This window comes from Mercenaria mercenaria, chromosome 14, assembly GCF_021730395.1.
Source record: "Mercenaria mercenaria strain notata chromosome 14, MADL_Memer_1, whole genome shotgun sequence".
Classification (NCBI taxonomy): Eukaryota; Metazoa; Mollusca; class Bivalvia; order Venerida; family Veneridae; genus Mercenaria; species Mercenaria mercenaria.
In genome coordinates this window covers 24,592,471-24,616,179 of record NC_069374.1, presented here as the reverse complement: position 1 = coordinate 24,616,179, position 23,709 = coordinate 24,592,471, and the positions used below count along the sequence as shown (strand labels likewise).

Here is a 23,709-nt window from a genome sequence, read left to right as displayed (position 1 = left end):
TTTTATGGCTCTTACGAAGGAATGACATATATATCAAGGTCAGAGTGCCACGTTTAGTGTTGCTCTTAAGACGCTCATTAAAGGTAACTGTATGGCACTTTCTGATAGTATGTCAACTATAACTGCATAGCTGTCGTAGTTTGAGACATTACCTGATTGCAATACAAGTGAACTAACCTGCGTAGAATAACTCTTTACGCACTACGAAAATATTTATTTTAAATCATAATTAATTAGTAGATGCTGCTGTAGAAACCGAACGGATTTCATACGCGCATGTATTGTTAAACAAACACCGTTTTAGAATCATTTGTACTATTTATAAACAATCATGTATATATGATTTAGAACATTTAAGAAACAAAATAAAAAAAGTAATGAATAGAAAACGACATTACCTTTGTATGTTAATTGTCCATATTGTGTGATTCACGCTTGTAATATACTTCCTGTCGAAACAATATTTACCGATATCACACTATAGAATATTGGAGCATATACCTGTGTTAATTTATAAGCGTGGTAGTCATTTTGCTTCTGTATTGATGACAATATCGATTGATAAACACGGTGCGACAACAATAACGTGCGCGCGCATGAAAGAGTGTTAATTTATCCAATTAGACCTGTGTATGAATAATTTAAATAGCTACCCACCTGTATTCATTGATAAAATATATTGCTGTGCACAGTTGTTTACGAAAATAAAGGGACATTGAGAATAAATATTGGTTTTTGTAACAGGTTACTGTTGAAAGTAAATAGTACGGACAAATGAAACGCATTATTCCACAGATAAATAAAAGAAACAAAATATTTTTACAAATAATCGAGTAAATTCAATTGTAGGCAGGTGTGTTTGCCGTGACAACGTTTGACTTGAACACTTTTCAAATTAATATATACAATATTCGGTCAGTAAATAATGATTGCGTAAATGAGAAATTATGAAAGTGTCTGCATATGAAACAGTCAGAACAAAATTATTAGAATTTATTATTTATTTATCAAGTAAAAGACAAACAATCTTATAAACAAAATATTTTGTTTTCATTTGGAATTCATACAATTTTTCAAGTGTCTTAAAACCGCGTTAAAAGTTTTATAGACAAATTCAAATACCAGTTGATTGATATAGATATAGTACTAGAGATCAATCATTGAATACCTTTCATTTATCCATGCACCTGCATGACACCAGTTAAAAGGAACAATGAACTAACTGTATGGATAAAAACATGTTGATAAGTCATTTCATTGTAGGCAAATATTGAAGAGTTTTTCGTTATTTTTATTTATGATGCGTGATATGGTACAAATAACATTACATGTATATCTGAATTTCAGCTTAAAAGGTGGATCTGAATTGATTGATGTCAGACAATATATATTCATTTGACAACTTTGTCAAAGTCAGATAAGTTCTTTTTGCAAAAGTCCAGGATTTTGTAATAAGAAATTAAATACATATCAATGGTTTGATAGGTAGTACTATCTGCAAGAGTGGATACAGGAAAATTAAATAACAAATAATGATCAAATCAAGACTTTAGTATTATGCTTGGTCTTAAATGTTATATAACTACCCAAAATTAGTTCATTTGTTTTTAATTGTTTTTCATAATTTAAAACTATAGGTGCTATCTCTAATTGATATAATTCTTTTTCATTATAAGAGCGGGTCATGTGTTTAGTGTTATTAACTACGCAATGGGTTCGTCAGTGGAAACCTAGTGTGTTCATATTTTGGCAGCACACAAATTTGTTGCGATGCAGAGTTCGGGTCAGGATGTGTTGGGTTTAATTCGCAGCAATGCACAACCTCTTGACGCGCTTCCTCACCTACTTCCCCACCCGCTTCCAACGTCTTACGCGCCGCTGAACTGTACAACTGTTGATCTGATTAGCGGTAAACAGGTTTTCAACTTTAAGATAATGTTTACGCGTCAAAATAAACAAGCATTTATTTCTTTACTAGCCTGTATAAATTGTTTGTAAAGTAATAATGCATAAAATAAGATTGAATAGATATTGTAGCTAACAAATACTCGAATCAATACTGTTGTGAATTGATTTTGCACAAGTTTATTTCTAGCTCTTTAATAAGTAATGTGTATATTCTTTGAAGGGGTAATAATTATCTAATGCATCTAAGCAACTATGATATAAATTGATACTGGATGTCAGTATTACTTTTTATGAGAAATAAACGTGTACAATAAATATTAAGAGTACAGATAAAGTCCAGAGAATGTTGTTAGTCTCAGAGTTCCACTTCCCTCCACGTGACTGCCATTATGTGTAGCATCTATCCAGACCCTGTCGCCTGCATTCAGTCTCAAAATTACCGTATTGCCGCCTTGTAAATCCTGGAAATAATTTTTAAAAAATCAAGGAAAGAAAGACAATACATACACTGCAGCCCCTAGTTAGTCTTCCAGTGACTGTGTTGTCACCACTTAGATTCAAGATATTTGAACACTTGAACAGCATAATGCACTTGCTGTTGTTTAAACGTATTTTGTTGAAGTCCAGAAGGTTGAAACGACTAGTTAATGCATTATCACTGAGAAACAGTATACACTTATTTAGCGACTTAAGTGACTTGCCAATAGTCAACACTGTGGTGTTTTATTACAGGTCATCAGAAATTATCAAGCATAGTTTTAGTTTTAATACATGTAAACATTTGCTCAATATAGATCAATTTGTGATCCATGGGCCGGCGATTTATGTAAGACGTTGTATAATAAATATGTCTGCGAAACAAAACTGCACAATGTTTGTTTGTTCTTAATTCATTCCCAATCCCTCCGTAAAACTTTATACATTAATAAATACATTCTATTTGAATTTCAAGACATATAACAAACCATTTGTTCCATTATTCTAAACGCGTTGTAAGGGGCTTCGAAGAAAGCTAGATAACAGCTGCAAGGATTTTTACTGTCATATTGTAGCTTGAAGCTTGTTCTGTTCTGACAAATGAAGAACAAAACCAGCAACCGGTTTTCTTTAAATGTTTTGTTTGGACCCAGCCTTCAACGTTACAAAAAATAAGACTATTTTTCGTTGCACGAGATCATAAATTATATGTCTTAATATTACCGTATTATTGGGGTCGTAAATACCATGTTGTTATCTCGTTTTTCCATGAAAACATACATGTATTCCTATATATTGAACAAGCATTTTTTCAAGAAGCTCTTGATTATAAGTTTCATGATAACTTTAAGCCAGTTGCAATACTACATGATATTTTATAAATACCAAGAGCGTAATATTATCCTCTAATTAATTCAAAAATGAAAATGCTTTTGGTTATCTTTATTTTTGTCAGTATGTATTCTGGACTTTTGCTGGTTGTTGTTCTGATACAAAATATTAATCAATTCAGACCGCAAAATTTGAATTTGAACTTCCCCAAAGAAATATTCAAAAATGTGTACTTTTCTTCTTTCCCAACTAATTATAAACCTCGTAAAATTAATTTTATACACTGCATTTGGCAGCAAAGGAAGATAAGACAAATACTACTGCCTTTATTCAGATTTCCAACGACTGTGTTGTCGCCCTTTTAGATTAAGACATCTGATGTAACTATGAAACAAAATTATAGCATGTTTTTTTTTTTTAATTCTTTCCCCATCCCTACTCACAACTTTGTTTTTTAAACTTATGCATTCATTATAAGAATTTAATTGAATTTTGAGACATATAACATACCTTTTGTTTCATTATTTTCACATGTGTTTATATGGTTTTGAGGCTTCAGCTTATATATTCCATGTTGCCTTACAATTGATTAAACGTCTGTCATTACAATTAAGGAGTTAGGATTAATTCCTATTAAATGAAGTCATACATCCTAGTACTATTGTGATCACAAGTACTGATTTTTATCTCGTTTTGCTCAAATTTATAATCCTATCCAATTTATTTCCAACTTTTTTTATCGAATTTAGACATTTTCCATTGTAAATAGCTTAACATGATTGTGTTATTGTGACTACAAGTACCATGTTTTACTCCCTTTTTACATGAATCATCATAATTATCCAAATATTTTAGATATCGAATAAGGTATTTTCAAGCAAAGTTTCTCCGATTTTATGCTTATTGCATTGCTACATGTCGTTCTATAGATACCAGAAGGATCCGACACGTCTTATTATTTCAAAAAAATGTTTGAAGTTATCTAGAGTTTTGAAGCATCTATACCTGACTTTAATCGAGTGTTGTTCTGTTAAAAAATATATATCACTTTATGCCACACACAAAAATTGACTTTTGATTTTCACAAAAAAAAAAATATTTTAAGATATGTAAATGCTTCATTTTCCTGGATCAGTTATTTTCCTTTAAAAAGTTCTTAACAAAAGCAAACGTATAACAGATATTTGTATATTGTAAGTTGGCGACAACTGCCTATGTACAATAACTAATTTAAGGAGAAAAAAGTAGCTTTGAAACTAATTACAATGTCAGAGACCTTTATACTGTTTTACGCATTTTATCAGACTTGATACAACTTGGCTTGATTACGAACAGTATTTAACTTATTTAAATCCCTTGAAGTTTATATTTTCAACATTGTAATTCATCTATTACCTGGGCTGGGTGATAGGTGTCAACGACAGCATCAATCATGTTCTTACTGTTCACCATAAGCTCCGCCCACATGTAATGACCTTGGTCCCTTTGGCCAATAGAAAACGTGAACATGTAAACGCCTCCCTCAGCGCACGTGAAAACTCCTGTCTGAGCACTGTAACCGCCTCCATCGTTTGTGATAACCTGTAAAATGATTTAATTAAAAATCAGAAAGACTGTAGATAGGCACCTTCGCAGATGCAGATTTGTCTTAATGAACTATTTTGTAACATGAAACACGTGACGTGGTACCTCTAACATATACTGCTTCGATTGGTGTTTAATTTTCTTACGTATGTGTTCCATCATTTTGTAATTCCATGTTCATTTTTCTGTTATGGTGGTTATATAGCACTGTGAAAATATCCGTAAGAATTGTTTATTCATTAAATCGCGATCATAGTGGCATAGAGATTAAAAACAAATGAAACACGAATTCTTTATAAAGCAAATAAATGTGTTATCTGGTCAAATTGCGAAATAAAAAGTCACGTATAATGTACAGTAATAATGTATTTACCTTATTAAATTTCACAGTTTGGTGTTGAGCAACTGTGGCATCATGATCCAAGTAGACAGAAAATGCAATCCCACCAAATGCTGCAAAAGTTAGATGTAATTGCCAATTTATCAAATTTCAATATTCCATCCATCACCTAAAACAAGATCATCGGTGACAGTTTTTGTATTTTTGTATACAGGTATTTTGCAAATTGAGCCCTTTATGGGGAGTGTTACAGGTTGAAGGTCAGTAATTCAAATCCTTCTTTGTTTCATATAAAAAACGACAACTCGAGGTCGTCTTTACGTATCTTTATAGAACATCATTTTTTCCTACACCTATTTTTCATGAAAGTTCTATCATAAATAAGCGAAAACAAAATGAAAAGAAAATAGGGGGTTAAATAGTTCCTAGTGAAATGCCAGTCAGTTGTGGTCTGCTACCAAACATTGGCGTGTATTTTCTCTTGTCCGCACAAGAAACACCTACTTCCGGTTTCGATCTGCAAAACTTGTCATGTGGGGTGTATAAACATGGAAAACCGTCTCATGTCATGCAGAATGTATTCTAGCAGTGAAAAATGTGGTTACATCACTCGTTCTACACGAATTTGCACAAAAACTGGGAAAATCAATATCTATTTATTATGGACTTCTTTCAACTATACCAAGGAAGCAGATTTTCGACCGAAATACTGACCTTATTCCTACAAATAGGAGAGTATGTTTATACCTGGCTATACTGTAGTACATTTATATCCTTATGATACATGCATGTACTACATTTTTATTTTTCGCAAGTAGGGTAGGGGTGCATTCATAAGGGAAGTGGCGAATTTACAGATGAGGTATATGTTGGTACATGTATATCCTAGCAATATGCATAAGCTCTATTAATATTAACGAGCAGTTTTGCAAGTTTTGACCAGATCCCTTGGAGATATCCGGACAAGCCTTCCAGTATAATTTTGTATTATATAAAGTTTCCAACGATCATAGCTTCTTTATGCAGATGTTCAAATAGGACGATTTGGCAATATATAGCATTCTGTAGAATTTCAAAGATCCACAACTCCTAAACGGGCAGGGACATGGTACGATTATTAACGGTTTCTTTATGGTATGGCCAAATTGTTTCACATATAAGAGTTAGGGTCAGATGTTTAATTTTAGATAGGCGTTTACAATAATTCTCCTCGGGTCCTCTTTGATTGTTACGGTCATATTCTGTTTTTGATGTATTTGTTTTGTATTGCACACGTCGTTGCGGACGCTGTTTTAAATTAAAATTTGAGGAAGCTGAACACAGCTTTCTCTGTTTGTTAGTGATCTTTATTTTTTCTATCTAGGTAATGCGCAACATATTATATTCTGTAAGATTTCAATGAGCCATACCTCCTGATTGGAACACATTGCATTTCCAGGGCTCAGAGCAAAATTGGTCTATCTGTAAGCTCTCGATTTATTTTCTGACAATATGCGAAAATTCATAGTGATATCTGTCAGTTGTGGCCTAATCCAGAAAAGTTATCCGGAAAACATTTCAGAACGGACAGACGGGCGAACGGATCACTTTTCAAAGTAAATATTGAGTTTTTTTTCTTGGTTTTTGCGTATGAAGAGCGGTATGGTACAAATAACATTATATCAAAATTTCAGTTGAAATAGTGGATCTGAATATATTTTATTAATCTTAAAACATGTTCTACGTCTTGCAATATGCATGTATTTGACCCGAAATAATCTTACTATAATAGGGGTGTGGGGTTAAATATTTATCAATGGCTTGATAGGTAGGACTATCTGCACGTGGGGCTACATGGAAATTAGATATGAGGTCTCAGAAAGCTTAAACAACATGCTTAAAATATTTACATATTAACATCCAACGTTAGTTTATTAAGTATTTATGGGAAAAAATTATGTCGGTAAGTAATGTTTTTTTTTAAATATAACTTAAGTGTTGAATAAATGTGTCTGAAACAAGCCTACTGTGTACAGAGAAGCCAAATTATTGAAACGGAAAATTATAAAATGTATTTTACATCGTCACTTAAAAACTTTTTTCAGTTATAATTTTATCTCTAACACTAAGGTTAGTTCATTTGCATTTTATAATGATTTTGCAGCAAAATAAGGCAATATGAACTTTTACGATATCCTTCATTTAAACGTCATTTGTGTTGACTACTATTATTCTCTTTTGGTTGCATTTTATGCTTCCAAGGGATCTTTTTACAGATTTTATAGCTTTCAGGAATGGTCCGTTTTATTAATCAAACATTTATGAAAATAAAATCAATACATAACAAAGCATTTGTAGAAATAGTGTAACATACCCTGTCTTTGAGTCCTCAAAGGTCTTCGTCCATTGCTTGATTCATCCGAAAACGTGTGTCGTGTTTGTTGGTTTTCATACTGATGGCTTGAACCACTTCTTTCTTTCCCGTTTAATTTATTTGAATGTTTATGGTAACGCTCCACGTGACCATCGACATTAGAAGCGTTTCTATTTTGTTTATGTTGGTGTTTTGTTACTAAGTTCTGCGATTCTGACTTGCTGTGCAAATTGGCATGCCCTCTATGCTCGCTATGGGGAGGCATGTGATGGTTTTGTTTTTGAGATTGCAAATACTGATCATACTGCTTGTAGTGTGCGTTTGTTAGTATCGTTGTATGTTGGGTTTTGTGGTGGTTGTGGTGGTTGTGGTTTCGTGGGGACTTGTCGATGCTTTTTGTAGTATTTGTTTTGTGATTTTGCTTATGAGAATGTTGACTGGTGTTTGATTTGTGATTTTGCTGGTGAGAATGTTGATGGGTGTTTGCTTTGTGATTTTGCTGGTGAGAATGCTGATGGCTGTTTTCTTTGTGATTTTGCTGGTGAGAATGCTGATGGGTGTTTTTGTTAAGATTTTGATGGTGAGAATTTTGAAGGCTGTTTGGTTTGTAATTTTGCTGGTGAGAATGTCCATGTGTGTTTGTTTTATGATTTTGCTCTCGGGAATGTCCATTAGTGTTTGTACTGTGATTTTGTTGGTGGGAATGGTTGTGGATATTTGTTTTGTGATTTCGCTGATGGGAATGCTCATGGGTGTTTGTTTTGCGATTTTGATGGTTGGAATGCTCATGGATATCTGTTTTGTGATTTTGCTGTTGGGAATGTTCTTGGATGTTTGTTTTGTGGTTTTGCTTTTGGACGTGTTTATCGTGGTTTGAGTTGTCATTTTTATCATTATGTTGGTTAAGAAAATGTGTCTTTGAAATATCATTGTTAACTGAAGTTACTGCAGATCCGTCTTTAAAGTCCTGTTTTAACAGAATGCCTCTAATTAACGAAATGTTTCGTCGATTACGCCTTGAAATACGGTATGCATGTTCAATAGTTGATTTCAGCTTATGAACAGTTTCTTCTAGGTGATGAATCGTTTTATTTTGTTCCTCAATGACGCTGGTTTGTACATGAAAATCGTCTTCTAGTTTGCTAATTCTGGTCCCGCTGCGTCTATAAAGAGTTAAAGTAACTAGATTTTACCTCCTTTACATAGCTCATAAGATTGCATAAGATAATCGTTTGATTGCTCTGGGTGTTTGTTTGTTAACTGTTGAGTCACACCGATACAAATAAGGTCATTAACCCTTACTCTGCTAAATTTCTTTAATGAAAGATACTGACTGAATGGCGAACGGTGCAGACCATGATCACGGGTGTGCAGGCTGATCTTGGTCTGTACTGGTCGCAAAGGCAGAATCACTTGCCGACAGCAGTCTAAGGGTTAAAGAATTTCCAACTTTATAGATAAATGAGAAAGCACCGATACGAGCATTAATATAGAGCCGAGTTGGACCACTGACTTTCCACCAGACAGATGCATAGTTCTCTCAAATGAAAGAGTTTTACATCCAAGTGGGATGCTTGACCCAAACAAGTGAGGAACAAGTGACTCGAAGCCAGGTCTCTATAATACCCTGCCAGTAACATTTAGCATAGGCATGTATGCACAGTATATTGAATTCGATACTCCAAATTGAAATATTTTTAATTTCCTTCAGTCATTATAAAGTTAATATTATAATCGTCAGCAACTTACTTCTGATAGTCCTCCAGTATTTCAAGCCTTTTAAGTAGTTGATTGTTGCCATGGTTACCTTTCTTAGCAGCGACGGAGCAAAGGCTGAGCACGACACCCAAGAGGGTTAATTTTGAAATCCCCATTTTTATGAATACATTCATCAGTTATCTATGATACTGTTTGTTGAACATATATAGTGTATAGAGATAAGGACATATTGAAATGCCACGTACACTGATAACGGAATTATAATCCAGAGAAAAGATTACGGAGTCTATTATGATAAACATCGAGTATGTTTACGATATATAGCGTATATAACTATAAAGTAAATAATGGAGGATAATAAAACATGAATGCAATAAACGTTTTTATTCATTTTTCTCACACAAAACAGTCATCTTTATATGCACGGTTTATGTTTCTATTGGGTTAAACTTTAGGTCATATTTCGACTTTCCAACATTTCGTAGGGGAGGATAACCCCAGGTGTCCCTCTGAGCAATATTTCAGGAACAGGAGGGCACCTTGATAAAAATACCCAATTTACATAAGCCAGCGTGATGACTTCCTCACATGAAATAATTATACACCCAATGCAAGGTTTGGAACCCCGTGAGATGACGGGCACGTGATTCGAATTCAGAAACCTTGACAAATGACCGCGAAGGCCTGGGGTCAGTTGTTCGAAAGGCTGTTAAATTTAACGGTCCGTTATATCTGATAACGAGTCGTTAAATTTAACAGCCTTTCGAACAACTGGCCCCTGATCGCCAATTGTGCGTTATATCTCCAATACTAGAAACGTTTGAATATGTATGAACCACATGCAAAACGATCTACTTGATCTTTGACTTATTAGTATGACATTAATCTTTACCCATCATGACAGCAAAATGTACATCTGTACATCGTTTACGACATTAAATATTAACTCCAAAGGTATCCAAAAACCTTTAAAGAAGTAAAAACATATAAACCTGACGTCAAATACATTATCTGACGTACAGCGTTGACATGTTATTAATATGTCAGATTGATTTGCCAAATTATTAAAACAATCTTGCAAACTTTTCAAGAAGATCTTTCTTCTCTTTACATGGCTGAAAGTTACATAGTTTCAGTTTGAGGGACATGTATGCCATGTAATATGTAAATTGTTCAAGGTGCTTAGCTACATTGAACGCACACAAACGACTGCCTGTTTGACATCTGGTCTCGCCCTACACTGTCATGACTGCGTTCTGTACATCGTCTTATTATACTAATAAAAGGGCTTCAAGAAGATGAAAACAAATACGAAACGGACACGATTTTTTGAAGAACCGACATAAACATAGATGAAAAATGGAGGACAAACCAAAACAATATGTTTCAACCAAGAGAGGAGGAGGCATTGCTACACGATAAACAGTATATTCCTACTTTCATTTAATTAACGCAACTTACTATCATTTAGATGCGTTATATAAAGACTCTGTTTCAACAAAAAACTGTTGTTATTGGTCGTAAAGTGATACTGAAAACATATGTCAGCAATTGTCCTATGGTAACTTTATGATTATACAAGTAGAGGAAGCCATCCAGCTGGCTTACGGAAGATCGATGGTTCTATCCAGTTACCCGCCCATGCTAAAATAATGCCCGGAGGGGCAAATGGGTGGGGTCTTCCTCCACCACGAAAAGCTGAAAAGTTACCATATGACCTATAAATGTGTCAGTATGACGTTAAATCAAACAAAAATAAAACAACAGAGGAAGAAGGTCACAGGTGCCCATCAGTCATAGTCAGAGACCTAATCCACGCAGCCTTGGGGGCAGGACATGCCGTCTATGGCTTATAACATTTCATATCTACAGGGTTTGAGCCCCACTGGGCTTCTCATATGACACCAGTACTGGTCTTTCCAGGAAGCGGACTCGAGAGTGGTTCCAATAGGCTTGAATCTTTCATCACAATCGAGCTAAGAAAAATTAGTATAAACTAAAGAAAACATTATAGATCTTGGAGGGATAGTGCATATTTCTGATGTCATTCAAGGACCGTTATTAGCGCTAGATCGGAAACATGTGCATAAGTTATTTACACAAAAGTAGCAATTAGAAGACGCAGAGAAAGCATACGAAAAACATGTATCTTGCATTTCCTTCAAATATACTCCGTACCAGCAAGTGATACACCCACATGTATATCATAGTAGAGCTTAAAAACGTACTCCGTACCAGCAAGTGATACACCCACATGCATATCATATTGAGCAGTAGGAAAGTGTTACTTCCAAGAATACTTGAACATAATTATTTATATAAATCTTTAAGAAGATTCTTTGGCAGCATATAACGCAACCAAGTAAAATGAACCTTTATGAAATTGTTCTTGAATAGTTCTACAAATGAATGTAACTTTCATTAAGATATCTAGAGTAATATATCGTATACCTAGTAGTAAAGAAGCGATAAAAATCGTAAAATATGCGTCGAGAAATCCGTGCAGAACTACGCGCTATTATCTGAGTCTACATGTCTTTTTGACCACACCAAGCACGTGGTCACGATCGGCCAATTTGCTCTGAACAAATGTGTAATATTTTATGCTATTATAGACAAATTCGGTCATTTCTGTAAAATTACTACATAAATATGGTACGCTTTATACAAAGTATATAAAATATGTTCACTATTTGCGTTGTTAAATAGGCTCAGGTCTATAACTCTCTTTTAGCAATAATTTTGTATATGTTAGAAGAGTTTCAAATAATACATGTTTATTATCTTGCATAACTTCGAATATGACCACGCAGATAATGAGGTCACTGAAAGGAAATTTACACTAGTGTTTCCACTGATGTGATAATTATTCTTATCACTATAAACGAATGACATAGTCTCAGCCTATTCTTTAATTAGTACGTATCCTCGCAGAAACATAATATTTCCGTATTTCGGGTCTGAACGGTAGATATTCGGATCTGGCAGTATGTTAACTAATGATAGTGTTACCGTCTGTGTGAATACACATTCCATAAAAGCTACCACAATTACTAAATAATGGGATAGCTAATGTAATTTCACGTTTATCTGAACGTTGCGTAACTTGTCAATTCTTCAAAAACAATTTGAAACGGTGACGTCGAGAAAACGTAAATTTGTTGACCTAGTATCAACGCATAATAGCTAATTACCTAAAAACGACACCGCAGAACTTTCTAAATTTTGACTGTTATTCAGAAAACATACTAATGTAAAACATATTCAATTTTAATCAAAACATTACGAATGGATATTATTTTAATGCTGAACGAAGCTATTTTTTGTGGAAATTTTAAGTAAAAAGAAAACTCGTTTTTGGCTCTCATTTTATTAAGCGAAAACGTAGAGCAATTCCGATTAAATCATCATTCAATAAAAATCTATTATAGTTAATTTTAAATGTGTAAATAAAAACTGGCGGCACTTTTGCTGCCTACCCTATTTGCTTAGCATGTTACCAGAAACAAACTTTTTTTGCCTAACCTTAAAGGCCATATCTTCACATTCACGTCATTTTTTTCAGCGTCGAAAAATGTTACTGTAGAGATGCTTAAAAAGTTCTTATAGCCACAAAACGGCACGGTAAAACTTTCTGTTTTTTACTATATATTTAAAGGACGTATTAGTGTAAAACATATTCAATTTTGGTAAAACAAATTACGGATGGATTTTTTTTTAATGCTTAGCGAAGCTATTTTTTGTGGAAAATTTAAGTATAAAGAAAACTCGTTTTTTGGCTCTCATTTTATTACGCGAAAACGTAGAACAATTCCGATTAAATCATCGTCTGGAGTTTCATGTCAGCTTTCATTTCATGTATGATTTATGGGTTTACGTTAAAAAATATTGCCGCTACAATAATTTTAAGGCAGATTTTGTCCCCGTATATCTGACGTCAAAAGTGCGCGAAGTGGTCATGTTTGCGACGTCATGGAAACGTCAACGATGCATTAAACGTAAAAATATACACAGATCTAAATCAGAAATATCTTCCAGTTTTTGTTGGTACCAGTCAATAACATGGACTCTGAAAAAAAGTTATAGTGTGGTTCCTCCTTAATTACTTGAAAGGGTCAGTAATAACGAACCAAAAGTAGGCATTACTAAATATTTTCAGGTCTTGTGTATACCCATAGTTCTTCCATGCCTAACTGTTAATTATAAAAAGTCAACACAACAAGTTAAAAAGTATTAAATCATATTGTTGTCTACCTCTTCTTTTTCCTAAAAGTAGTAATATACACTGTTCAAAAAATATGACTGAGTACATACAAATTACAAGTAATCTAAATGACATTTTAAAATCTACATGACCTCTACAATATTTCTGTCAAGCTATTTCACCTTATCATTTACCTTTTCTTCTTCCATTTGTATTTTGCTTAAAAGTTTGTGCTTGAACAATTTCTTTGATCTATATAAATAGTACATCTAAATGAAACGATGAGCAATATGGATTTACAACTATTCCTCCATTCTCGATAATAGTTTGACCTTTCAACTGTCCAATTTTATTCTAAATACAATAACTTAAAATTTATCTCTAAAAGCAGTTCTCAGTTCGCCTAGTCATACAAATGTAATATAAAGGTAAAAATTTAAATGTCGTGTTTGTTTATCTCACAACATTTTTTGTAAACTCTAAAGAACTTAAGACTAAATTAAAACCAAGCCTTGCAATTTGAGTGTCCGTCTATTAAAGGTGCAAAATAAAGACAAATGAATAGACATAAATCTTAAAAAAAGACTACACATTTTGAAATATAGTACTAAACATTACGATAGCCGTGCAATATTCCCTTGAAATCAACACATGTACAGAGAAACAAATGATTGTTTCTGTATTTTCTTAGACTGACATGGGGGGTCTTTTTGTCCTACCTTCGTGTTTATCGCTTTTCCGTAATCGGTCGGAAATTCTTCGGGATCACGTGATTTTAAGATTGTTTCAAACGAATATCCATTTAAGACGCGCAACAAAATAACAGTATTTCCATGATGGTAATTATGCACGACATGCACGAAAAATATGAGATGTACAAAATTTAAATTTAAAATTGACAGTGACATATATTAGGCCAAGACAATGTGTTTAATGTCTAAAATCTTATTAAATTAATGTAGCCATGTGTACATAAATAAGTGTATTTAGGTAAATTTCAATCATACTTTGTTTCTGCAGTGTAAGACAGTTACTCATTTATATTCTTAAAATTATACTGAAAAGAGATTAACTGAAAAAGTTTACAGACGAAGTTGTAACAACACTTTTATTCGGGAAGGGCCTGAATTGTCCTTATGAAAACTTGTAGTATAGCTGTATATTACCTGTATTATAAGAATGATTTTCATGAAGTTTTTGTGAGTTACAAAATTTTTGAATTCCATGTGCTAAGTTTGTAAAAATCACGTCGTTTGGGCATATGATATATTTTGCATCTATTTATAAATTATAGCCTCGTTTCGGAGGATTCTTCCGAAAAAGTCCGAAGAATCTCGACAGGTTCGTAAGCAGTCGGAAAGCATACTTTCGGTTTGACATAGGCAACCTTTTTTGTTTATTTGTTAGTTATTCTTGAACATATTCATGACTATTTGGTCAGAACCGATGCAGTGGGCCATATTTTCAGTAAATAGGAAGTCTCAGCTACAAACTCTGGTTTTCATATAATACTCGTTCGGGTTTTAGTAATGGACCTTTAAAGTAGTCATAAAAATACACTAAACTAATATCTTTTTTAAAACCTTGAAATCTTCGTTTCGTTGAAAAAACGAATACTTAACATTGAAGTTGTATTTATTCCACGTAGTTGGGTCCGTGATAAACGTGCAAGTCGTATCTTGTTCACGAAATTCTCTTTCCTCTGTAAGGCATTCTCTCAACGAGCCGAAGTATTATCATACTCTCTATATATAATGGATCTTGGAGCAATCTTTCTTATATTTATACTTGAGTTTCGTTCATAATTTTCTGAACTCATCCAAAAGTGATGCCATTTGTGGCTGAGAAATTTAAAACGCTTATCCTTCCTAATCATCCCCCTTCTTCTCATTTCTTTACATGCCCGCTTGGTTAGAAATGTCTGAAAATTAAAATGATAACAAGTTCCCCTGAAAGATCCTTTTCGATTGCTTATATCGATGTTATCTGTGAAATACTGTGTATTTGGTACATATACTGCATCGTCGTGAATTTCAGGGAGTTCTCCGCGGTAGAAGTATGGCGAATTACTGGTAAATTCAGATTTAGTTCTATTTTCATCAAGAGTATCAATACCGTTATATTCGATGAAGTTTCTGGTGACAAATCCTGGACCTGTTCCCTCAGTTACACCTTTGATTTTCAAAGTATCTTTGATATTGTTTAGCAGTTTTTTAAAGAATGGATGTTTTGGTCTACAAAACATTATTGCATTGTTCATGAATATCTGCGTGTTCCAAATAAAAACATTATGTTCGAACGGTTCTGTTGGAATAATACACGAGTATTTCATAGTCACTCGATCTAGTGGTCTTACAGGATTAACATCTAAGTCAATATACGCTCCTCCGAATTCATATAGCACAACATAACGAAGAAAATCACCTTTACTTATACTTTTATTGAAACTATCCCAGTCATTGAGCAGTTCTGGATACCTGTCTTTTATCAATCTTCGTGCCGAATCATCTGTCCAAAACATGTATTGCCATGATGGATTCATGTCATATAACTTTTTGGCATATCTAGCATAATTATAAGGTAACATAACAGATCTGAACGTTTGGTGGATTATGTGCGGAATTCTTGGTTTTCCGTCTGTAGTTGGAAAATCCGAATCTACGGTAGGCTGAAATGGTGGATACTTAATATTTGGAAATATATCCTTAAGATATATTGGTTTATTCCTCTCATTCGCATTTCTCTTATGCAAAAAGCTAAGATCGGGTACCAGAGTGTTTTCAGCACTGGCATTGTACGCAGAATCAGCCGAATAATTTTTCGTTTGCCAAACTTTAGCTGCGTATTCCCTTTTGTTTCTTGCTGACAGTAAATCTGAATCGTGCTCAGTGCTGTCTCCTGAAGTAAATGCAAAGGGATATAACACTTTAACATGCTACATTTCAAGAGCAACTTTGATAAAGGAATTTATAAGTAATTACATCTGTACAATTTTGTATTACAGTCGATACTTTAGATTACAAAGTTTCTTTTTGTAGCTCATGATGGTCATTTTAGAGAATATAGTACATATAAAAATAGTAAGCATTACCTTGTCATCTGTATAAACCTTCTATTACAGTCTGTATGTAAACTGCAAGCACTCAAAAACAGTAATCACTTACCGTGCATCTGTATAAAACCTTCTATTACAAATCGCCATATGACCTTTAATTGTGTCGGTGCGACGATAAACCCAACAAAAACAAAAAACCTTCTACTACAGTCAGTAAGGAAACTACAACAATCAGTTACCGTTTCATCAGTAAATACTTTCTATTACAGCCAGTAAGGAAACTACTAGTACACAAAGTACTAATCAGTTATCGTGTCATCTGTATATACTTTGTATTACAGCCAGTAAGAAAACTTCTAGCACACAAAAAAGTAATCACTTACCGTGCCATCTGTATATACTTTTTTATTACAGCACACAACAAGAGGGTCATGATGACCCTATCTCGCTCAACTGTTAAACTTGGCATTGGAATCATCAAGATCAACATTCTGATCAAGATTCATGAAGATAGGATCATTAATGTGGCCTGTAGAGGTTTAACAAACTTTCCTTTGATTTATCAGGTGACCTAGTTTTTGACCCCACATGCTCAAGATACAAATTTTACCTTAAAGTCATCAAGACAAACATTCTGACAAAGTTTCGTGAAGATAAGGTCATAAATGTGGCCCCTAGGGTGTTAACAAGCTTTTCCTTTGATTTGAGTGGTAACCTAATTTTTGACCCCAGAAGACCCAGTTTCAAACTTGGCCTAGAGATCATCAAGATAAACATTCTGTGCAAGTTTGTATCAAATCAAAACATAAATGAAACCTCTATATGGCTGAAAGTGCCAAAATAGAAAATCTTTCATGGTCATGGACAGTAACTCTAGAACATATGATGGAATCTAGCCGGTTTTCGAAAGGAACCGAGATCTTATTGTGACTTAAGTTGTGTGTAAATGTGGTTAAAATCGAATGTAAAATGTCACTTCTATCGTGTTCACAAGGTGAAAATAAACAAATTTTTGCTCTTTCAGGGGTCAATCAGGGGCCGTAACTCTGAAACCTATGATTGGATCTGACGGGTTTATAATGGAATCAAAGATCGAAATAGCAAATTTGGCCCTTTAAGGGGCCATACCTCTGGAACCCATGATGGGATCTGGCCAGTTTTCTCCAGGAACCGAGATATTATGCCAATATAAGTTACGTGAAAGTTTGAACAAAATCGATTGCAAAATGTGGTCTGTATTGTGTTCACAAACCAAAATAGCAATTTTTGGCACTTTAAGGGGCCATAACTCTAGAACCCATGATGGGATCTGGCCAGTTTTTATAAAGGAACCGAGATATTATGCCAATTCAAGTTGTGTGCGAGTTTAATCAAAATCGATGCAAAATATGGTCTCTATCTTGTTCACAAGAAATTGTGAACGGACGAAGGGCGGTCACAAAAGCTCACCTTGTCACTACGTGACTCACTTACCGTGCCATCTGTAAATACTTTCTATTACAGCCAGTAAGGAAACTATTAGCACACACACACAGTACAATATGAACGCTTTTCGTCTTTTTCCTGACATCGTGTTCATCTTCTGGGTAACCTAATCCAAATGAAATTAATTGTATGCAATTAAATCTATATTCAATTTCCTTAAAAAAAATGTTTTAACAAAATTCCTTGGCTTAATGCATGCCTGTTAATTTTTCACTCTTACATTTTTCACTTTACATTAGTTAGAATAGTTGAAAGATTGTAACAAAGAGAAATAACTTCAATGTGAATTATACAGGTTAGTTGAAAATCAATTCTGATCAATGAAATGCTGCGTGTTATTGATTGTACAATTAAATGACAATGAGTCATATGTTGTTTACTGTACCAGGTGTTTTGCTTGCAAACTTGACATATTCAGCCACCATTAAATCGATCTGACACCATTGTGCTCATCGTTATAAGAAGTCTGGTCGATAGTGGACCTTTCGTTAAATTCTTATTTGTTCAAGAAAATAGTCAGGTGAAAGGTGAGGTCAGATCCTGACGCTAGTCATTAACGCATGTTCTTTCGCAAGACGATGATATCATAAACCTAAATTAATGTGGTTCAAAAAATTTATATGATTACACATCGGACCTTTGTCGGATCTATCTACGGATATTCCAGCCACTGGCCGACATCTGTCCAATATGGACATAAAACTGGGTCACTGCTCTTGTTCGACAGAAAGTAGACCGTTTTTGTCATTTGTGTTTATTCGTTCTAAATCTAAACCAGCAGGTAAACAATAAAAATCGTCAGTACTTACTGGTGTGTTAGTCATTGTACACTTGCTGTAGGTACGTCTTAAAATTAGAGCTGGTACTGGAATCCTTCCACAGTCAACATTGTCTACAAGAAAATGATAAACCATACCTTTATTAAACTCCATCCATTGCCACGTCATAGAAAATGTGAACTTGAAATTTCAAAATAACCCTGCACCTATCCTTTTAAGATTGATATGATATAAAACGAATTTACACCCCTTGTACCTCAATATACCTTTTATAAAGAGGACGAGTCAAGCATTAAACTGTAATCATATATTATGAAAGGAAGTTATACGCATAAATTAAAAAAGACATATACAATCAGATTGCTCGCCATACCCACGTAAGGTGTTTCCTCTCACAAAGTCTAAACTTAAATCTTTTGAAAACGATGCATCACTAACTCCATATTGGCAACACCACCATGTTCACGTACTTAATATTGGATAAACTGCTTGGTTCATTAACTCCGTACGTGATACAAGATATCTATTTCTTATGTTGGTGAGAATATCGTTTTAATCCAATCTATTAAATTGTATGTATGACCTTGAGTCCATAAACAAATATGTTCTCTTCCGTGTCTGAAACATGTTTTTAAGGTAATCTGAATAGTTTGAATTTCAAATAGTTACCAATAATAGGGCAATTTCTTTCATAAATATTGAAATACTACCGTCAAGCATGCGCAAAACCCACTCAACTCTGTAAATCGTATAATTATGCCCGAGTTTTGATGCTCGCGTGATATGCAATTGTACATAACTTCTACGTATATCTCATATTACTCAAAAGTTTAGAAATTAAATGTGTAGCTTGCATGAATTACATTGTCCTAAATTCAGTGCACGAAAGAATACCATAAATACAGGACCTGGTTACTACTTGCAACTTTGTATAATGTAACTTACCCTACATGCAACTGTGTCCCTCTGCAGTAATCCAAAACCGTTTATCAAAAACAATGGCAGAAATTCGCCAAGATTTATTTCCAAATTATCAAAACATGTTATATTAATGAATAACTTCTCGATTAGCAAAATAATAGATAAAATACCATACTACTTGAACATTAGATCGTATATGGCATGTTAATCGCGAATTAGGTAGAACACTAAAACATTATTTATTATTTACAAGTCATGCGCGGGTGCACAATAACTGATATTAACGGTTGGATAGTTAGTCGGCTACTGTATACCATAAAAGAATACAGATGATTCATGGGTGTGTGTGGATCAGTGTTTATTCTGGTCTCAATATAGCGGGCAAGACTTTAGACCAAGGGCAAAAGTTCTAAATGCCATCCCGATACCCCCGATACCGGGGAAAAAGTTTTGGCTGCTTTACAAGCACACATAAAATAATTGAAACTTACTCAAGTTTACTTTATGACAGTTGATTTATATAAATCTACATAACGAATCAAACTATTACTAAGATGTAACTTCTAGTTGAAGATACCCTCTCACTCCGTTACCCTCTCACTCCGTTAGATGAAATGCAAGAAGTGGCTTAGCCAAGAAGCTAGTTCTACCCACAGGCATGGGTCCAGTGTATATTTTTTGTTTAATAGAAAAAATCCCTTATTTTCACACAAATATACTTTTTATATGTTAGTCAAATGAAAAAAAATTGATGACAAAAAATCCGGTCACAGTATCATATACATGTATAAAATTGATGACAAAAAATCCGGTCACAGTATCATATACATGTATGTATATGATACTGTGACCGGATTTTTTGTCAGCAATTTTTTTTTTCATTTGACTAACATATAAAATGTATATTTGTATGAAAAAAAAGGGATTTTTTCTATTAAACAAAAAATATACACTAGACCCGTGCCTGTGGTTCTACCCATGAGTTAACTGCAAAATATATAATGGTTGGAAAGGAAATTTTATCATAATACACGAAAAAGGGGAACTATTTTTCGCTCGATAGAAGGCACCGTGGTAAAACGGCACTGTTTAATTCATTATTTCTTTGTCGGGAAATAATTTACCATAAAGTCAAAGGTTTGTTTGTTTGTTTGTTTTGGGTTTAACGCCGTTTTTCAGAATTTCAGTCATGTAACGGCGGGCAGTTAACCTAACCAGTGTTCCTGGATTCTATACCAGTACTAACTTGTTCTCCGCAAGTAACTGCCAACTTCCCCACATGAATTATCAGAGGTGGAGGACGAATGATTTCAGACACAATGTCTTTTATCAAATCGTCACGGAGAACACCCCGCCCGGGGATCGAACTCGCGACCCCGCGATCTGTAGACCGATGCTCTCCCTACTGAGCTAAACAAAGGTTTATTTCTTTAAGGTAGTTCTGCACGTTTGGGAAACCGGAAGTAATGGCGTAACGTCATTTATCCGAAAAACGTATACATATAGAATAAAGCCTGGATTCCGCGTACGAAAATAAAACCATTTTATTAATTAATCGCAACCTGTTAGTAATTTATTACATTGGCACTTTTGGTATATTTCTAAAGTCAAAATATGGTATTAAAACATATAACACGTTAAATAATTCAAAATAATGTCTTAGAATAAGCCTGAAAAGTCCAGTTCACTTTAATCATGGTCAGATATCTTAAAAATAAGCACACGGACCCATACATTTTATTTCATCAATTTACAGGCCATGTCTTTATTCACAACTGTGAGAAGTTTCATCAAAATCTACATTGTAGAAAAACTTCTATTCGCGAAAATGTTATAAAAGTTATGATTTTCCCATAGACTTCCATTATGAAATATTGCATGAGGTCCATATGTTTCAAATCAGTCTAGCAAAAAAAAAATCAAGCACACGACCCTGTCCCTTTTATTTGCTGAATTTTCTAGGTATATTCTGAAGTTTTGAAAAATCAGAGTTAAATCAAATTCTACATTGTAGAAAAATTCGATCCAAACGTGCAGAACTACCTTAAATGGGCGACTGTTTTCTTGTGACAAGCTGCAATGGAGAAGTTCACCCCCGTCTGTGTTGTATTCTTTCTTATACTTTTAAGGTTTCATTTCTTGCAATGCTGTAATACGAGGGAGTTTAAAAAAAGTCCGATACGGAGGTCATAACTTAGACTAGGTCCTAGGCTACGATATATAATAATGTATATTTTTTATTTTTAAAATTGTGAATGTAGCCAGTCTATATCCTATGTCCAATATGACAATATTGCAGCCAGCTCTAAAATAGACTTGCATTTGTCACTATCACATAAAATTAGACTTGAAATTTTATGACAAATTCTTTATTATCAGTCTCGTGGCTAGTCTAGACATAACTTTTTATTACTATTTTATATATTAGTATTCTTTTCACATTTAGTGCATGTATAATATATAACCCATTATACGTAAAAGTTGGATGGTCGTTTCGTTTTCTGTATTTGGTATGTATGTACCGTCGACTTGACGTCATTTGCACTGTACGTATTTTAATCGTTTCAATTGCAAAAAAAAAAGTGTTTATCTTCTATTAATCCCACATTTCAGTAGAAGGTTCAGTAATAGTGGACATATGTGTCTCATGCCATGGTACAACCGTTAAGTTAGGTTGACATTGGCGTGATTGTGTAGTGCTTTTAACGCTTATCATTTTGAACACAATTGATTCTGCCTTTGGGGCAGTGTAGATCATGATCTGCAGTCTGATCAAGATCTGCACTGCCCGCCATTCAGTCAGTATCTTTTTGGTAAGCACCCCTTTTTACAGTTAATGGTACTGTCCAAATTGGAAGACGGACAATTTCATTATAGTAATTTAGCAGGGTAAGGGTTAAGATATTGTGGACGACGGACGGATGACGTGCGTCCGTTGGACATTCAATGGTCCTTAAAGCTCGTATCGGAACAGTTTGAACCGCCCTCGTATTGGTTTTAACTCGCATTTTTCTCACGAGTAATGGTGTATACATTATTAATCTTTACCCTGCTAAATTTCTGAAATGGACTGATCTGTCAATTAATTCGGGCAATGCCATTTATTATTCAAAGGTTGTTCACTGAAAATATACTGACTGAATAGCGAACAGTGCAGACCATCTGCTCTGGTCGCAAAGGCAGAATCACTTGCTGCCAGCAAGCTACAAGTTAAAACTAATTTTTCAATAGAACAGCTGTTTTCGATCCCCGCGTAGTCCCGCGACATGGTATTCCTACGCCACCAGAGGCTTTCCCCTTCCTTCAATCTCGGCTTTCTTCATACTGTTTGTATTTTCCATTGTGGTATACTGACCAGAAACAGAAAATTTTCATCTGGATCAGCCATTCTCCGCCAAGTTCGGTATCTGTCATCCTCTGCCTCCTTGATAATAACATAATTTGGGACTGATTGAAGTTTTAGAACCGATTTAGGGGTAGCAATTCGAATTGACCTGTGTTTTCTTATGCGGAGGGATCGAAAAAGGTTGTGATACTGCTGAAACCAGTCAAACGTTTTGTTGTTGTATTTTTTTGCCAGACGGTGGTATATAATAAAAGGGTCATTACAACAGTTGCTCGATCTGGGATTTTGTATTCGGCTCTCGTGGGTTTTGCAAGGACGGATCACACTCGGTGCTGAGCGCCTAGTGAGGTCCGATCTGGCAAAATTCACTCGAGCCAAATACAGCATTCCAGATCAAGCTACTGTTACAACCCTATTATATACTCCATATCCTCGAAGTAAAAACATGACAGATTCTCATTACGGGAACAAGTGAGTCAAACATTATCAATGCAGAACAATGGGCTGGACGGGAAAAAGCTTTGACCTCTTGTGATCTTGACCTTTGGGCTAGGGCTTTGTGTTTTGCGCACACAACGTCTCATTATTAAGACATACGTGTGCCATGTACTATAAGGATGAGTGTTACAGACCCCGACATGAAAAAACACTACCGACTTTTGATCTGTGTGACCTTGGCCTTTGAGCTAGGGGTCTGGATGTTGGGC

The 23,709-nt window shown here is 34.5% G+C and overlaps 3 protein-coding genes across 4 annotated transcripts in view; all 3 read right to left on the bottom strand.

Moving 5' to 3' along the window:
• LOC123526695 (uncharacterized) overlaps positions 1-624 on the bottom strand; it is a 33,249-nt gene extending 32,625 nt beyond the window's left edge. Inside the window, exon 1 of the mRNA XM_053523077.1 lies at positions 399-624. The gene's annotated coding sequence lies outside the window, so the exon portion shown is untranslated. The remainder of the gene's footprint in view (positions 1-398) is intronic.
• Positions 625-983: 359 nt separating this feature from the next.
• LOC123526580 (GATA zinc finger domain-containing protein 14-like) lies at positions 984-11,576 on the bottom strand. The gene is made up of 5 exons (XM_045305817.2): positions 9,243-11,576; positions 7,494-8,656; positions 5,174-5,253; positions 4,612-4,797; positions 984-2,369 (listed from the first exon to the last, which is right to left on the bottom strand). The coding sequence occupies exons 1-5, from the start codon at positions 9,383-9,385 to the stop codon at positions 2,226-2,228; spliced, it is 1,716 nt and encodes a 571-aa protein (XP_045161752.2). The 5' UTR covers positions 9,386-11,576; the 3' UTR covers positions 984-2,225.
• A 2,199-nt stretch (positions 11,577-13,775) lies between these two features.
• Positions 13,776-19,914, bottom strand: LOC123526579 (uncharacterized). 2 transcript variants are annotated; one of them, XM_045305814.2, is made up of 4 exons: positions 19,681-19,914; positions 18,766-18,848; positions 17,945-18,062; positions 13,776-16,314 (listed from the first exon to the last, which is right to left on the bottom strand). In XM_045305814.2, exons 2-4 carry the CDS (start codon positions 18,778-18,780, stop codon positions 15,134-15,136), a joined length of 1,314 nt encoding a protein of 437 aa, XP_045161749.2. In that variant the 5' UTR covers positions 18,781-18,848; positions 19,681-19,914; the 3' UTR covers positions 13,776-15,133. The 2 variants fall into 2 exon arrangements, with proteins under 2 accessions (XP_045161749.2, XP_045161751.2); XM_045305816.2 differs by lacking the exons at positions 18,766-18,848; positions 19,681-19,914 and adding an exon at positions 18,873-18,996.
• Positions 19,915-23,709: the final 3,795 nt, after the last annotated feature.

Excerpts from the sequence above, each read along its gene's own strand:
- LOC123526580 (XM_045305817.2), bottom strand. The coding sequence starts at position 9,385 with ATGAATGTATTCATAAAAATGGGGATTTCAAAATTAACCCTCTTGGGT. Across the intron at positions 8,657-9,242 it reads ATACTGGAGGACTATCAGAA|ACGCAGCGGGACCAGAATTA; the intron begins GTAAGTTGCTGA and ends AACTCTTTATAG. Across the intron at positions 4,798-5,173 it reads AAACTGTGAAATTTAATAAG|GTTATCACAAACGATGGAGG; the intron begins GTAAATACATTA and ends ATCATTTTACAG.
- LOC123526579 (XM_045305814.2), bottom strand. Across the intron at positions 16,315-17,944 it reads AAGTATTTACAGATGGCACG|GAGACAGCACTGAGCACGAT; the intron begins GTAAGTGAGTCA and ends CATTTACTTCAG.